Raw genomic sequence first — 16,583 nt, forward strand, 5'->3', positions numbered from 1 at the left:
ATGAAACAATAGCCTCATGATGTTTTTCCATTTGAAGTTTCTCAGACCGCTTGGTGTTTTTCAGTCGGAGGCAGTGTCGGACTGGGGTATCTGGGGCCCACCAGAGGAAAAGATCCTGGGGACCACCAATGAAGAACCATTGAGAAATAACATGTCAGTCAGTGTTTGTGCAGGTTCTAAAGCTGGGGGCCCACCGGAGGATCCTCTGGTACTCTGGTGGGCCAGTCCGACACTGATCGGAGGGAAGCCTCATAGCACCAGGCCTAACTAAGCAGTCTGGTTTCTTGGAAAACTTAGGACAATCAGATTGGAGTTACTGTATATGGGAATAAACCATTGCCTGCCAAAAAAATTCCTGAACACTGCCAACATGACGGCCCCTATTCACGCTCCATGACCTCCATCGATGTGAACCCTGTATAGTGGAGGAAGCAGAGAAGCACCATTTGTATAGGCCTTATAGTCAGTGTGGTGTGGCAAAAAACAACAAAAAAATCTGTTTTGGCAAGGAAAGGATTACAGCAAGTTACTTCACTGCGATGACCCAATCTGGTCAGATTCAGACACGGTCAGACAGAAGAGATTTCTAGTAGGATTTAGCAACCTCCAGTGACGCTCGGGCGACAAATACTGAATCATGCTACGTCTTCTATTAAAAAAATGGGGAAGGAAACCACGTGACCACAGACGCACAGCACTTTTCCGGCTAGTGTGGCAATTTTCTTGTAAATCCCCGAGATAAGGAAGTCATTTTGGATTGCCACCGTTACTCAGCATAACCAGAATGCTAAATCATCAGCGTTATAGTAACCTATGCGAGAGAATATAGGGTCCGCATCAGTGTATATTTATTTATATTCAATGGGTCTATTGGGCATGTTCTATATGCTAAGTAACGCTTCACATTCATCTCCAGGGGAAAGACTCTGTCTATTGTCTTCTATGTCCATGAGGATTGCCGTAAAGCATGTCAATAAGTGCTGTGAAAAACAGCTGAGGCAAGATGTCCGCCCCCATAACAATGTACAAAAAGGGAAATAAATTTACAATTAGAAAATGGAAACAGATTGGAATAAAAGAATAAGTTTTAGTATCTGACTAATCAGTAAAAGAAAATTTAGGAGATACATTCCCTTTAATAGGAATTCTGGAATAATTCTGGAATAATGGATAAAACAATGAAAAAAGTAGTAATAAAATAACACCAGGGATAAAACAGTCTATACTAACTTACGCTAAAATGGGAAAACGGGGCAGGGATGTAAATCAATCCAGATTCCACCCTAACTCTTATGGGGGAGCTCCGTAAGACCTTACCTCTATGTGACTTTAACCAGTCAGTAACCTCAAAGTCCATTTTGTAGATTAATAGTAATGGTTTCTATGATCTCTAAAGTCAAGGCTGACAGCAGGCAGTAAGTCACGTCCCCGGGGTCAGTACAATTTCTCTTCTCATCTATTCTTCCTCTCTAACATTTATACACTAATCCAAGCTCAGCGTGCCAAAAAGGAGGGACCAAGAATTGCTAAAGACAAAATACAGAACATGTGCTACCTGCCAACCTGGCACACCCATAAAGCTGATTACCTAAGCACGGTCCCTAGAGGTTTACTTAGCAGGTTATCGAGTGTTCCCTTTGGTCTAGAAAAACACACGGCAAAACGATCTGTTCTATTAACAAGTTTATGCAGCAAAGTGATTGTGAAGATGACTCAGCAACGTTACTCGTGGCCAAAAACAACTGGAATTTAAGAAAGTCGCAAAGATTGAGGTCAAGTCCACCTAGTACAATATGGACGTCTGTATTATGGCCACCAACCACGTCATGAGGTCACAGACCATGCACTTCTCAAAGCTTTGAAGCTAAGAACTAATTTCCAACCCCCCCATACATATCCATGCTTATTTCCCCTCAACCTTCGTGTGATCCCTATAGAAAAAGGAGAGTAAAGGTCCCATTACACTAATTTATCGGCCTTACTTGGCCAACTGGTGACCATTCCGGCAGATAATAGAAGCATCGACATGATGAAACCCAATCAGTCCAATTATTCTTTCATCAAACATGTGGGGAACGTCAGGACAGGAATTAGGAACTAGAAAAATTAGGAATTAGAAAAGACTTTCCTCCCTTATACCCCTCACCTGAAACCAACGGGGGAACTGCAGTTCTAGGTGCTTTGAAGGACAGTACAGTCACTTGGATGTTAGCAATGCCACAACCAAGACAACATTAGTATGCAACGTCTATTACCTACTCAAGCACCTGTAGGTTTACCTGGACCCTGCCATTTTCTTCTTATATCTGAAGACACACATATAAAGTAAAAGACCCCATACAAAATAGTGTAAGGTTGGTTGAACCCACTGTTATTTTAGTTGGACTGGCCTACTATCAAATTTGTATGGGGGCCTCACGACTCTCCGGACAGATTTTGGGGTAGAAAAAGACAGACATGGTAGATTTCCACTTTCTGACACAATCAAATGCTGCACTCTCATGTTTGCACCAACCTTAGCGTGCTCGAAGATTGCGCAATTCTAGAAACAAGCCGACTGGAGAATGGGCAAAACATTGTCCCTGGAATAAACTGAGCCCACTGTCTGCCCAGCCAGGGCTCCATTCTCTATGGGTCTGCCAAACTTTGCCAAGTGCTAAACTCCCCAATGTTGGATCGCCCCATACAGAATGAACAGAGCACTGGTCACACATGCGCAGTGTGCGCCATTTATTCTGAGGACAATTTTATCTGCCTTCTCACAAGTGATGAGGGTCCCAATGGTGGGACCCCCACTGATCCCGTGGATAGGGTATAACTTCAGATGAGAGGACCCCTTTATTTCCCTACTATCTGATTGCCTAAAAGGGGAAAACTATACTGTGTAGCTGTTGCAGTAAAAACGTATAGGTAAACCTGACCTGCCCTGGCGTACAGGCCTGCCGCGATAAGAATACGTCTCTAACAAGACAGAAATCCAGGTTCATTCATATGAAGCAAAATCTGTCTACAGAAAAATGGCCGTCTTTACCCACTGTAAACATATCCGTGCACCAAATTCCCCTCAATGACATTGCGTCCAGGACAAGAGAACTTAGGTGAACTGTTATGTAATGCGGCCGGTGACTGGAGCTCATTGCCATATTGCACAATCGCTCCTCTTTTGATAACCTGTATTGATTCCATGGGTAACACTAAAATACGTACCGACAGACATTTCTTTATATGCGCCATTTATTTGGACTCGAACATGTCCCATATAAATGGGGTGACAACCTGGAAACCAGTCGCATCGCTGTTCGGGAACTGCGGCCCGGTGGTCTCTACTGAACTGCCACGACCGGAGCGATGTTATGGATGGAAGCGTATGCCGGAACCTCCCATACATTACCGACTGAGTTCAACCCAGGACTCCGATAAGACCAACCCAAGACTTTCATTTAGTTTCTTCCCAGTAATTCAGAGGTAGATTTGTTTGTGTGGTTTGGATCATTGCCTTGGTACAAGGACTATTACCACTTCAGCATAAAGACAGATGATCACTTTCTGCTATAGTACAGAAGGCTGTCCAGGTCTAAGGCAGAAAGCCCCCGCCACACTACCAGCATGAGGGGGTGACTGCCCGTATGATGTCCGTACTGAGGAATTCTGGATTTACCATATGCCAGACATAATGGAACGCGAGTTGCTCAAAGTGCCCTAACTTTTCCATGAATCAATCCAAAAATTAAACTGCATTATTTCTACCGTGATACACTTAAAGGGGAACTACACGGGGAACTACCAGCAGGTCATAGGAGTCTAACCTGCTGATATGTTCCTATTGCACAGGACACACTGAGGAGGATAGTACGTCTCTTACCTTCCTCCTTGGTTACATTAGTAGTTTGCTCCATGGTCTGGAGAGACCATTAGAAAGGGACAGGCATGGCGGGTGCAGATCGGTGCTATGCTGTGAAACAAACTACTAACTGCACAGGAACGGCACCGAGGAGGAAGGAAAGACACGTACCTTCCTCCCCAGCGTCCTGTACGATAGGGACATATCAGCAGGTGAGATTTGTCTAACCTGCTGATAATTCCCCTTTAAAAGAACCACATATCCCTATTTAGAATTAGCTGATTTTTCTATTGAACACTGATCCTTCCTCCTGGTAACATACAGGTGCGGGCAGTAGCTGTTACACTGTACTATTATGGCACGGTAATGGAGAGGCTGAGGAGCCGTGTCCGTGATACGTGGAGCGAGGATCACATGTAACATACAGCACCGGACAAGGTCAGAATTAAGTCAGAGCCAGTGGGATGAGCGCGGCTCGGGTTGGCTTGCTCTTGATCACCAATGTGGATGCAGCCCTACAAAGTCAAGGAAAAACGGGAATTACTCACCGGTAATGATGTTTCCCGGAGTACATGACAGCACCAACCAGAGAGAGGGACTCCGCCCCCACATGGACAGGAAACCTAAAGATATAAAAGAGCAGGCCCTCCTCTTCCTCCTCAGTGAATTTCCGAGACCCAAGAGAGCCTGAATCATTAGTAATAACACAAACGTAGAAATCATAACATCACCCAACACCAACAACAAATATTTTACCCCATTTTCCGTTATAAACACCCTGTGATTACACCAGTGTTACAGAGCAGACTAACAGAAGGGTGGGTTATACCATGGTGCTGTCATGTACTCCGGGAAACATCATTACCGGTGAGTAATTCCCGTTTTTCCCCCTCGACATGACAGCACCAACCAGAGAGGATACCAGAGATGGAATTAGGGAGGGACCACCGCTTGCAAGACTTTTTTCCCAAAAGCCACTTCAGAAGCAGAAGATAGATCCAACCGATAGTGACGAAAAAAAGTGTGGGGTGAAGACCATACTGCTGCTTTGCATATCTGTTCTAGAGAGGCATCCCCTTTCTCTGCCCAAGAGGTAGCTACTGCCCGTGTAGAGTGTGCCCTAACAGAGAGAGGAGGAGAAAGACCAGAGGACGAGTAACAAAGACATATAGCCTGCCTAATCCACCTGGCTAATGTTCCTCTAGAAACCTTACTACCCTTGTTAGGCCCTGCAAACTGTACAAACAGGGAATTTTCTTTCCTAAACGGTTTGGTGGTTTCCAAGTACCTGATCACTGTCCTTCTTACATCTAGCAAGTGATATTCTCTCTCTCTGTCATTTTCTGGTTTGTCACAGAAAGACGGAAGGACTATGTCCTGCGACCTGTGGAAATCCGAGACTACCTTTGGCATGAAGGACGGGTCAGGTCTGAAAATAACTCTGTCAGAAAGTATCTTAGTGTATGGTTCTAAGCTAGAGAGATGAACTATCTCACAAACCCTCCTAGCTGAGGTGACTGCTACTAGAAGTGCTGTCTTCAATGTTAACATTTTCAAAGAGGCTTCTGATAACGGCTCAAAAGGCTCCCTGATTAAGGCATTAAGGACTATATTTAAATCCCATGGAGGGGTCCTGTTTACTATTTTAGGGCATAACTTTTGCAAAGCTCTAAAGAACCGCATAATCCAGGGGTGTCTAGCTAGCTGCTGATCATACAACGCCCCCAATGCTGCTACCTGCACCTTAAGGGTTGCTGGCTTTAACCCCTTTTCAAACCCTTTTTGCAAAAAATCGAGAATCGTTGCTATGTTTGGACTACTGAAGTCCATCTGTTCTGTTCCTACAAAATTAAAGAAAGCCTGGCAAATTTTAAAATAAATCTTGCACGTAATTGGCTTTCTGCTCATCTGCAAGGTTGTAATAACTGTTTCTGACAACCCCTTACTCCTGAGAATCATCCTCTCAAGAGCCATGCCGTCAAGTGGAGGTGCTCTGCCTGAGGATGAAGAACCGGCCCCTGAGATAACAGATCTGGCTGTTCTGGCAGCACCCATGGGTCCGCAATCGCCATGTCTCTGAGGGATGAGAACCAAGCCCTGCGAGGCCAGAATGGGGCAATCAAGATGACCTTCGCTTGGTCCTGTCTGATCTTTCTGAGGACCTTTGGTAGAATTGCTAAAGGAGGGAAGGCATATGCTAAGTTCCCCTTCCATGTCTGTGAGAGGGCATCCACTGCTGTCGGATTGTCTCTGAGAGATAGTGAATAAAACTGGTTCACCTGTCGATTGTCCTTTGTTGCAAATAAATCCACTTCTGGGCACCCCCACAGACGAACAATCTTTTGGAAAACTTCTGGGTTCAGTTTCCATTCTCCCTGTCTTAGCAGATTTCTGCTTAAATAGTCGGCCCTTATGTTCAGTGACCCCTTTAAGTGAACTGCCGCCAGACTTAGAAGTCTTTTTTCTGCAAAGGCAAAGATCTCATAAGCCAGGTTCAACAACCCCTCACTTCTTGTGGTGCCCTGCCTATTTATTACGGCTACCGCGGTAGAGTTATCTGTAAGAATATTAACATTAGAATTTCTTACATAGTCTTCTGACGCTTTAAGGGCCTCCAAGATCGCTGCCAGCTCTCTAAAGTTTGAGGACCTTTCCTTAAAAGAACTGTCCCACCTTCCTTGGAAGTCTAGACTACCCAAATGAGCCCCCCAACCCGAAGGACTAGCATCTGTAGTAATTACTAGGGGGCATCTCCTAGTCCAAGACATTCCCGCTGTAAGATGCTTTCTAACCAGCCACCAAGATAAGCTGTCTACAACCCCCTTAGATAATTCAATGGATCTATCTAGCCCTTCCGGGGACCCATCCCATAGACTCAAGAGCTGTAATTGAAGGGGTCTAGAATGTATCTGTGCCCACGGGACTGCTGGTATAGCTGCAGTAAATAACCCTAATAAGGACATACCCCTTCTGATCGTGAGCCTGGGATTTCTTACGGCTAGCGACACTGCTGACTGTATTTTCTGAATTTTTTCCTCTGGTAGAAAAGACCTTTGCACAGAAGAGTCTAAATTGATTCCCAGGAACTTTTTCTTTTGTGCTGGGGATAAAAAAGATTTTTCCTGATTTACAATCCATCCCAATTTTCCTAAGATGACTAAGGTTCTATCTACTAGTGACTGTAAGGCCACCTCAGAATTTGCTACCAGAAGAAAATCATCCAAATATGGTATAAACAAACCTGGCCCTTCCCTGACATGCGCTGCCATCTCTGCCACGATTTTGGTAAACACCCTGGGCGCTATGGCTATGCCAAAAGGTAGAGCCTGGAATTGAAGGTGAAACAAAGAACCATCTATAACAACAGCAATGCGTAAGTATTTTTGAAACTCCCTGTGAATGGGCACATGTAAATAAGCATCCTTCAAGTCAATCGATGCCATGAAACAATTTTCAGTAAGCAAATTAACCGCTGACTTAATCGTCTCCATTTTAAATTTTTGGTATCTAAGGAACTTATTTAATGGTTTTAAATTAATAATCACTCTATAGGACTGATCTGGCTTCTGGATCAGAAACAAATTAGAGTAGAAACCAAAATACTTTTCAGTCTCTGGTACTGGCACCAGGACATTTTTATTTATTAAAGACATGACTTCACCTTCTAAGGTCTTTTGACCCAATCCCCCCATGTGACTTCTCGTCACCAAAAACCGGGTAGGTGGTAGTGACATAAAATCAAAAGTAACTCCTTCTTTGATGTAGCTCAAAACCCATGTACTCCCACAGATCTTGGCCCACTCTTTAACAAAAAACTTTAATCTACCCCCGACCTGTTCACCTGGTTTACTGGGAGGTTGGCTTTTTTCCTGTGTCAGATTTCTGATTGAAGAGGTAACCCCTGGATCTACTTGCTCCTCTTCCTCTTCCTCTATCTGACCCTCTGCCCCGGAAGTTTCCCTTTCCTTGTACACGAAAGGACTGGGACCTTCCAGGTTGATATGTAACAGGAAACCCTTTCTTTTTATCTCCTGCTTTCTCCAATAAATCTTCTAATACTGAACCAAACAAAGTATTTCCTTCACAAGGAATGTTGCAAAGTTTTGTCTTTGCCGCCGCATCCCCTGACCAATTTTTTAGCCATATAGCTCTCCTGGCTGAATTGGACAGGGCTGCTGACCTAGCGGAAAACCGTAAAGTGTCTGCAGAAGCGTCAGCTAAAAAAGATGCAGATTTTTTTAACCGAGGCAGGGAAGCTAACAGACTCTCACTAGACTCTCCTGACTGCAACCCTTCCTCTAACTGTGCCAACCATACTAGCATGGACCTAGCTACACAGGTGCCTGCTATGCTTGGCCTGAAGGACTCAGCTGCTGCTTCCCAGGTTCTCTTTAAAAACCCGTCCGCCTTTTTATCCATCGGGTCCTTTAAAGTCCCCAAGTCCTCAAAAGGCAGGGAACCCTTTTTTGACACCTTTGCAATAGCCACATCTATTTTCGGGGGGTGGTCCCAACCCGGATGTTCTGAATCGTTGAAAGGGTATTTTCTTTTTACTGCCCTAGGCACAAACCCCTTTCTGTCCGGTCTGGACCATTCCCTCTTAATAAGGGCTGAGACACTTCTATGGACTGGGAAAACTGCTTTCTTTCTCTCCTCCAGCCCCCCAAACATGATGTCTTGCACTGATTTTGGAACCACCTGTTCCTCCAGTTGCATGGTAGAGCGGACCTCTTTTACTAAAAAGTCCACGTCCTCTAAAGGGCATAATGGCTTCCCCGTTGTGTCTTCCTCTGGAATGCTTAACTCTTCTGATCCAGAGTTGTCATTCTCTGCTCCCCCCTCCAATTCATGATCAGACTGTGCCGCACCTGAATGCGAGGCACCCGCTGTATTCAAAGCCGGAGGGGCTACTGCCACTGGGACTACTTTTAGGGAGCTCTGGATTTCATCCTTAATCATTTCCCTATAATAGGAAGAATATACACAAATTCAACTATCCGCTGACAACAACTGGATCAGCAAATATCACCAGCATAAATTTAGGGCTTTAGCATGAGGGAACACTCACTTCATAGAAGCTAGCAGCACAGACATATTAGGCACTTCCGATGCCACCATCTTGCTTACACAGGAGTCACATGTAGGGCGATCCGTGTCTGAAGGCAGTCTGACCTTACATATCCTACATTCCTTCCTGGTACTCCTTGAGGACCTTTTAGGCTCATCCTCCTAAGGATACATCACATGTTTAATCATATGAATCTTACTTTACCTTAAAGAGGCCACCCTCAGCCCGCTGGTACCCTGGGTTTTTCCGCTGGCCCCGCTGTATCCTTCTTCTCACTCATTGCGTACTGCCAGTGACCGGCCTTCTCACCACCACACCGCCAACGCCGTACGCCCGCCTCACTGAACTCCGGAGCGTTCCTCACTGAAGAACCCCCGGCGTCTGGCGTCACTTCCGGCGTACGACGCGGCTTCCGGAACTTCCCGACGCGTCACTGCACGTCACTTCCGGAAGTCCCGGAGCTAGGCCGCAACGCCTCCCAGCTGGCTTTCCCGGCTATCGGCCTCCGCGACACCGCGCGATACCGATGCTCCGGCCGCTGACTGAATTGTCTCAGTCACTGTGGTGAGTAGGTCTTAGGCCGAACTACGGCCTCTAGAGCGTCCCCCTTAGCCTTCCACGGCCCCAGGGAATAGAGGGAGCTCCGGTCTAATGTTGACACGATGTCTCTAGGCTTCCCGCAGGGACAGGAAAACCACTGAGGAGGAAGAGGAGGGCCTGCTCTTTTATATCTTTAGGTTTCCTGTCCATGTGGGGGCGGAGTCCCTCTCTCTGGTTGGTGCTGTCATGTCGAGGGGGAAAACCTGGATACATCATAAATCTAGTAATTATCAGTCTAAGGATTGGGCAGCTTATTGGTGGATATACACACATCGATATATACGGATTCAAGGGTGTCAAGCCCCTATTACAAGGGGCAATTTCAAGGAGCAAGCGAGCGCCAACCCAACAGATCAGCGCTCACTTGCTTCTTGTTCTCTACTCGTTGACGAAGTCTACGGGGGGAGGGGGGGGGGGCGTGAAGAGCTCATAGGAAATTTCACTCCAATTAAATGGGGCGACGGCCGCAGAACATTGCCATATTAATGTTTGTGTTTCAACACGTTGAAAGACATCGATCGGCTAGCATGGAACAAATACCGATTCTTGTCCATAATGGTTTAACCCTATGTCATTCTGAATTACAAGGCCGTTCTATGGACTTTAGGCAGCTCTGTATAATAATAAAAAAAATTACCAGAATTAGACGGAAAAAAAAAAACCTCGTCCTTGCTGTACTCTTAACTCTAGAGGACAGAAGGTCAGGAAGGCGAGGGTGATGTCAGACAAGAGAACACTCTTATCAAGCGTGCCGCCATGTGCGAACAGATGAAAAGCTGGCAACAGATGTAAGAAACCAGTCCTCCTCCCCGACAATCCACAAACACGCCAATATCTATCCTTACTGGGGAGCTCAAACTGGTGTGCGCCCAGTAACAGAGCCATTGTCACATCTGTAGTACAGGTAAGGCCAGTCCAGGAGTACAACAAAAAACCCTCCAATCCACCAGGTAATAAAATCCAATCCATATTACACAAGATACCCGACCTCTTCTCCAATGACCTCGGCAGCCAGTTTATGGGCACAAAAACATTTCTGCTGGAACATACAGAACTGCAAACATTTACCGGGATGGCAGGTCATCTGTCACATGACCACGTGCCGCCCGTATACAGCACACAGGGAAACTTTACTTATTATTACTGACCATGATGTAACTTCTATAGACTGACAACAATAGGATGTGCCGCATCGAGTGTCGGTGTAAAGGAGTTCTCCGGAGAGAACAACTCATGGTGGTGGGAAAGAAAGAAACCAGTACTCACCTGCCGCCGGTCTCCACCAGTACCATCCAATGCTGCTACGTAGAGATGAACACAACTGCAGCAGGTTGGAGTCGGATCGCTCGGCATTTAAATACTGGCGGCTGAAGTTGGATGCAGCTCTAGGGAGTCCTGAATACAGCCATAGGTCCTACCCATGTTTTCCCAGACTCCCTAGGGCGGCATCGAGTGATCCGAACGTGCACGAGTTGCGGAAGTGGTGTATTCTTTCCAGTCTAACACAGTGCTCTCTGCTGCCACCTCTGTCCATGTCAGGAACTGTCCAGAGCAGGAGAGGTTTTCTATGGGGATTTGCTGCTGCTCTGGACAGTTCCTGACATGGACAGAGGTGGCAGCAGAGAGCACTGTGTCAGACTGGAGAGAATACACCACTTCCTGCAGGACATACTGCAGCTGATAAGTACTGGAAGACTGGAGATTTTTTTTTTAATAGAAATTAATTACACATCTCTAGCATCAGTTGATTTGAAAGAAAGAAAAAAAATGTTGGTGAACAACCCCTTTAAGCTGAGTGTGCATGTATGTGTGGGTATTGGGAAAGACCACTGCCTGCGGTAACAATGTACGGGCAGCGTAAGAAAAGACCGTCCCAACGTGCTCCATCACTAATACTCCGCTCAGTAGGGACCTGGTGTGTTTACTTCTACAGCCTAAAGCTATATCCAGGTCATGTGATGATCACCCAGGTGTACGGCACATTAAGCTATATACTATAATGAGCGATCACTATATTACAATGAATGAGCGATAATTTGCGCAATTGAACGATTAAGGATTTCGAAGTAACAATGTATTTTTTATACCGATCAGCGTTTAGACGGAACGATAGATCGTATAAAAAAAAAATCAAAAAAAAAAAAAAAATCGTTATTGCGATTGTTTTAAGATCGCTTTAGCCCATCTCACACACAGGGTGAATCTATGAAAGACTGTTTACACGAAGCGATCTGCGAATTTCCAGCGAACGACCGACAATTGTAGAACATGTTGAAAGATCACGATGAACCATTTATCGGTCGCCGCTTGATCGTACGCTGTGTTTAAACTAGCCGATTATCACTCAATTGCGAAAATTTGAACAATAATCGCTCCGGGTAAAGGGACCAAAAAACCGACATGGCACTTATAATAGGCCGGTCAGAGTACGGCGCCTATAATAGGCCGGTCAGAGTACGGCGCCTATAATAGGCCGGTCACAGTACGGCACCTACAATAGGCCGGTCAGAATACGGCACCTACAATAGGCCGGTCAGAGTACGGCACCTATAATAGGCCGGTCAGAATACGGCATCTATAATAGGCCGGTCAGAATACGGCGCCTATAATAGGCCGGTCAGAGTACGGCACCTATAATAGGCCGGTCAGAGTACGGCACCTATAATAGGCCGGTCAGAGTACGGCACCTATAATAGGCCGGTCAGAGTACGGCACCTATAATAGGCCGGTCAGAGTACGGCACCTATAATAGGCCGGTCAGAATACGACACCTATAATAGGCCGGTCAGAGTACGGCACCTATAATAGGCCGGTCAGAGTACGGCACCTATAATAGGCCGGTCAGAGTACGGCACCTATAATAGGCCGGTCAGAGTACGGCACCTATAATAGGCCGGTCAGAGTACGGCACCTATAATAGGCCGGTCAGAGTACGGCACCTATAATAGGCCGGTCAGAGTACGGCACCTATAATAGGCCGGTCAGAATACGGCACCTATAATAGGCCGGTCAGAGTACGGCGCCTATAATAGGCCGGTCAGAGTACGGCACCTATAATAGGCCGGTCAGAGTACGGCGCCTATAATAGGCCGGTCAGAGTACGGCGCCTACAATAGGCCGGTCAGAGTACGGCGCCTACAATAGGCCGGTCAGAGTACGGCGCCTACAATAGGCCGGTCAGAGTACGGCGCCTACAATAGGCCGGTCAGAATATGGCGCTTATAATAGGCCGGTCAGAGTACGGCACCTATAATAGGCCGGTCAGAATACGACACCTATAATAGGCCGGTCAGAGTACGGCACCTATAATAGGCCGGTCAGAGTACGGCACCTATAATAGGCCGGTCAGAGTACGGCACCTATAATAGGCCGGTCAGAGTACGGCACCTATAATAGGCCGGTCAGAGTACGGCGCCTACAATAGGCCGGTCAGAGTACGGCACCTATAATAGGCCGGTCAGAGTACGGCACCTATAATAGGCCGGTCAGAGTACGGCACCTATAATAGGCCGGTCAGAATACGGCACCTATAATAGGCCGGTCAGAGTACGGCGCCTATAATAGGCCGGTCAGAGTACGGCGCCTATAATAGGCCGGTCAGAGTACGGCGCCTATAATAGGCCGGTCAGAGTACGGCGCCTACAATAGGCCGGTCAGAGTACGGCGCCTACAATAGGCCGGTCAGAGTACGGCGCCTACAATAGGCCGGTCAGAGTACGGCGCCTACAATAGGCCGGTCAGAGTACGGCGCCTACAATAGGCCGGTCAGAGTACGGCGCCTACAATAGGCCGGTCAGAATATGGCGCTTATAATAGGCCGGTCAGAATACGGCTACAGCCGGTGAGGAAAGGGGCTGAGAAGCAACGTGCTATATAGGAGGGCACTCCGCAGGTATATGGGGGCGATACGACCATAACGCCGGTCACTCACCCTCCTGGGGTAGGTAAGAGCACCTCCAGCAATACAAACCCACAACTCCTACCATTCCCAGTGGTGGAGCCTGACTGGAGTTGTAGTTTTGTAATAACCCCACACACAATGTAAATCACAGCTGCCCCGTGCCTGTGCGCCCCTAGGCTGACGCCTCGTTTGTCCCAATCATATATTGTACACGGAATTATACAGAGCCAGCATATAGTAGTGTCCAGGCCCCTATAAACCCCTGCAGAATAGAGAACCGCAGCCACTCAGCACTGACAGACTGCGTCTTATCACCTGCGATAACGCGCTGCAATCTGGCAGCAGGTGCTAGGACCCTGCAGGGACACATGCTAGGGAATCACGTCTCCATGGCAACAAGCCCAGCTCCCGCACGCCGCCCAGGCTCTTCCCTCACACATTGCGGCAGAACTTACCGGTCCCGGTTCTCTCAGCGGCGCCGCCAGGTAACAAGAACAACGAGCTGTGCTCCCCGGGTTGACACCACGGGCACGTCAGCTGACTCCGGGCCGCTCCCAAGTATCTGAGCCAGGAGGAGGACGGGGTGTCGCGGAATACGTTACAATATAATATAAGGCTTAGTGTCGCTCTAATGTTAAAAAATTATTTGAAACGATAAAGTTTAAAAAAAAATTGTTCCTTTTTCAGGGAAACGAGCTAAAGAATCTGCTTAGTCAACGTCAAAACGGAGAATAAAAGTTACCCACCCCGCAGTGCGCGTTGGTACGGTCCGGGGACGGCCCACCTCCGTGACCAGTTCTACTAAAGCGCAAAGAGCCTATAGGGGCGGAGGAGCTGGCGGAATGGGGGCGGGGCATGTGGGTGACGTCACGGATGGAGAAGTTGGGCAGAGGTGAGGGTTTTGTTAAAGGGACCGTGAGTAATAAGCGAGAGATTGTGTAAGGAGCCGGGGGCGGAGCCTGCTGAGGGCCTCAGGCGGGGGATAGGGCTGCGGCAATACCGGATAAGGCCCCGCCCTGCGTGATTGACACAGCACACATGGGAGAGGGGAGGAAGGGACAGCAGGAGCCCTGGGAAGCAGCTCTGACTCTTCTTACCACATAATAACATATTTCTACAATCTAGAGGTCCAGTAGATATAGTAAAGGGGAATCCAGCAGAAAAAAATCTTTCAAATCAACTGGTGTCAGAAAATCTGCAGTACTTATCAGCTGCTGTATGTCCTGCAGGAAGTGGTGTATTCTCTCCAGTCTGACACAGTGCTCTCTGCTGCCACCTCTGTCCAAGTCAGGAACTGTCCAGAGCAGGAGAGGTTTTCTATGGGGATTTGCTGCTGCTCTGGACAGTTCCTGAGGCCTCACTCTCCTGTATGTTCTCTATCTGGCCCAGACCGCCATGATGATTTCTTGCAGCTACAGGTCGTCTCTTCAAAACCTGCCAGATAAACATCTCAGGCTCCACAACGTCCTTCCCCTTTTCCCACCTATAGGCTCTCATACAGTAATAATTCCACTGTTTGCTGTCATGTGCAGTAAAGTGAGTAGGTGTTCGCCTGTATTTAGGATTCCTTGAAATGCCTCAAACATAGTAATAATGTCCCTTGCTGTGCCCCCATTAGTAATAATGTCTCATGCTGTGCCCCCATATAGTAATTATGCTCCCATATAGTAATTATGCCCCCTGCTGTGCCCCCATATAGTAATTATGCCCCCTGCTGTGGTCCCATATAGTAATAATGTCTCCTGCTGTGCTCCCATATAGTAATTATGCCTCCTGCTGTGCCCCCATATAGTAATAATGTCTCCTGCTGTGCCCCCATATAGTAACAATGCCCACTGCTGTGCCTCCATATAGTAATGATGCCCCTGCTGTGCCTCTATATAGTAACAATGTCTCCTGCTGTGTTTCCATATAGTAATAATGCCCCCTGCTGTGCCCCCATATAGTAATAATGCCCCTGCTGTGCCTCTATATAGTAATAATGTCTCCTGCTGTGTTTCCATATAGTAACAATGTCTCCTGCTGTGCCCCCATATATAGTAATAATGCCCCCTGCTGTGCCCCCCCATATATAGTAACAATGTGTCCTGCTGTGCCCCCATATAGTAATTATGCCCCCTGCTGTGCCCTCCATATAGTAATAATGTCTCCTGCTGTGCCCCCATATAGTAATTATGCCCCCTGCTGTGCCCCATATAGTAATAATGTCTCCTGCTGTGCCCTCCATATAGTAATAATGTCTCCTGCTGTGCCCCATATAGTAATTATGCCCCCTGCTGTGCCCCATATAGTGATAATGTCTCCTGCTGTGCCCCCATATAGTAATTGTGCCCCCATATAGTAATAATGTCTCCTGCTGTGTTTCCATATAGTAATAATGCCCCCTGCTGTGCCCCCATATAGTAATAATGCCCCTGCTGTGCCTCTATATAGTAATAATGTCTCCTGCTGTGTTTCCATATAGTAACAATGTCTCCTGCTGTGCCCCCATATATAGTAATAATGCCCCCTGCTGTGCCCCCCCATATATAGTAATAATGTGTCCTGCTGTGCCCCCATATAGTAATTATGCCCCCTGCTGTGCCCTCCATATAGTAATAATGTCTCCTGCTGTGCCCCCATATAGTAATTATGCCCCCTGCTGTGCCCCATATAGTAATAATGTCTCCTGCTGTGCCCTCCATATAGTAATAATGTCTCCTGCTGTGCCCCATATAGTAATTATGCCCCCTGCTGTGCCCCATATAGTGATAATGTCTCCTGCTGTGCCCCCATATAGTAATTGTGCCCCCATATAGTAATAATGTCTCCTGCTGTGCCCCCATATAGTAATTATGCCCACTGCTGTGCCCCATATAGTAATAATGTCTCCTGCTGTGCCCCCATATAGTAACAATGCCCCCTGCTGTGCCTCCTTATAGTAATAATGCCCCCTGCTGTGCCTCCTTATAGTACTAATGCCCCTGCTCTGTCCCCATATAGTAATAATGTCTCCTGCTTTGTCCCCATATAGTAATAATGTCTCCTGCCGTCCCCCCATTTACTAATAATGCTCTCTGCTGTGCCCTCATATAGTAATAATGCCTTTTCAGACGGGAGATCCTGCACGTGGCGGGGAAACCTGTAAGCGCCGTGTCACAATACCAGAGCGCCGGCCTCACAGGGTGGATCAG

At 47.1% G+C, this 16,583-nt stretch overlaps 2 protein-coding genes across 4 annotated transcripts in view; both read right to left on the bottom strand.

The window, feature by feature from the left end:
- Nucleotides 1-13,972, bottom strand: part of POR (cytochrome p450 oxidoreductase) — a 49,938-nt gene extending 35,966 nt beyond the window's left edge. Inside the window, exon 1 of one of the 3 annotated variants that reach the window (XM_069971767.1) lies at nucleotides 13,866-13,972. Coding sequence is in view for 1 of the 3 variants with exons in the window: in XM_069971764.1 (XP_069827865.1) it covers nucleotides 1,318-1,357 (40 nt within the window). In the remaining 2 variants the exon portion in view is untranslated. Of the gene's footprint in view, nucleotides 1-1,317; nucleotides 1,453-13,865 lie in introns of those variants that run through there. The other 2 variants (XM_069971764.1, XM_069971765.1) reach the window with 2 other exon arrangements.
- On the bottom strand, nucleotides 7,497-9,125 carry LOC138793945 (lamina-associated polypeptide 2, isoforms alpha/zeta-like). The gene is made up of 2 exons (XM_069972701.1): nucleotides 8,910-9,125; nucleotides 7,497-8,804 (listed from the first exon to the last, which is right to left on the bottom strand). The coding sequence occupies exons 1-2, from the start codon at nucleotides 8,957-8,959 to the stop codon at nucleotides 7,688-7,690; spliced, it is 1,167 nt and encodes a 388-aa protein (XP_069828802.1). The 5' UTR covers nucleotides 8,960-9,125; the 3' UTR covers nucleotides 7,497-7,687.
- Nucleotides 13,973-16,583: the final 2,611 nt, after the last annotated feature.

This window comes from Dendropsophus ebraccatus, chromosome 5 (assembly GCF_027789765.1).
Source record: "Dendropsophus ebraccatus isolate aDenEbr1 chromosome 5, aDenEbr1.pat, whole genome shotgun sequence".
In the NCBI taxonomy this organism is placed as follows: Eukaryota; Metazoa; Chordata; class Amphibia; order Anura; family Hylidae; genus Dendropsophus; species Dendropsophus ebraccatus.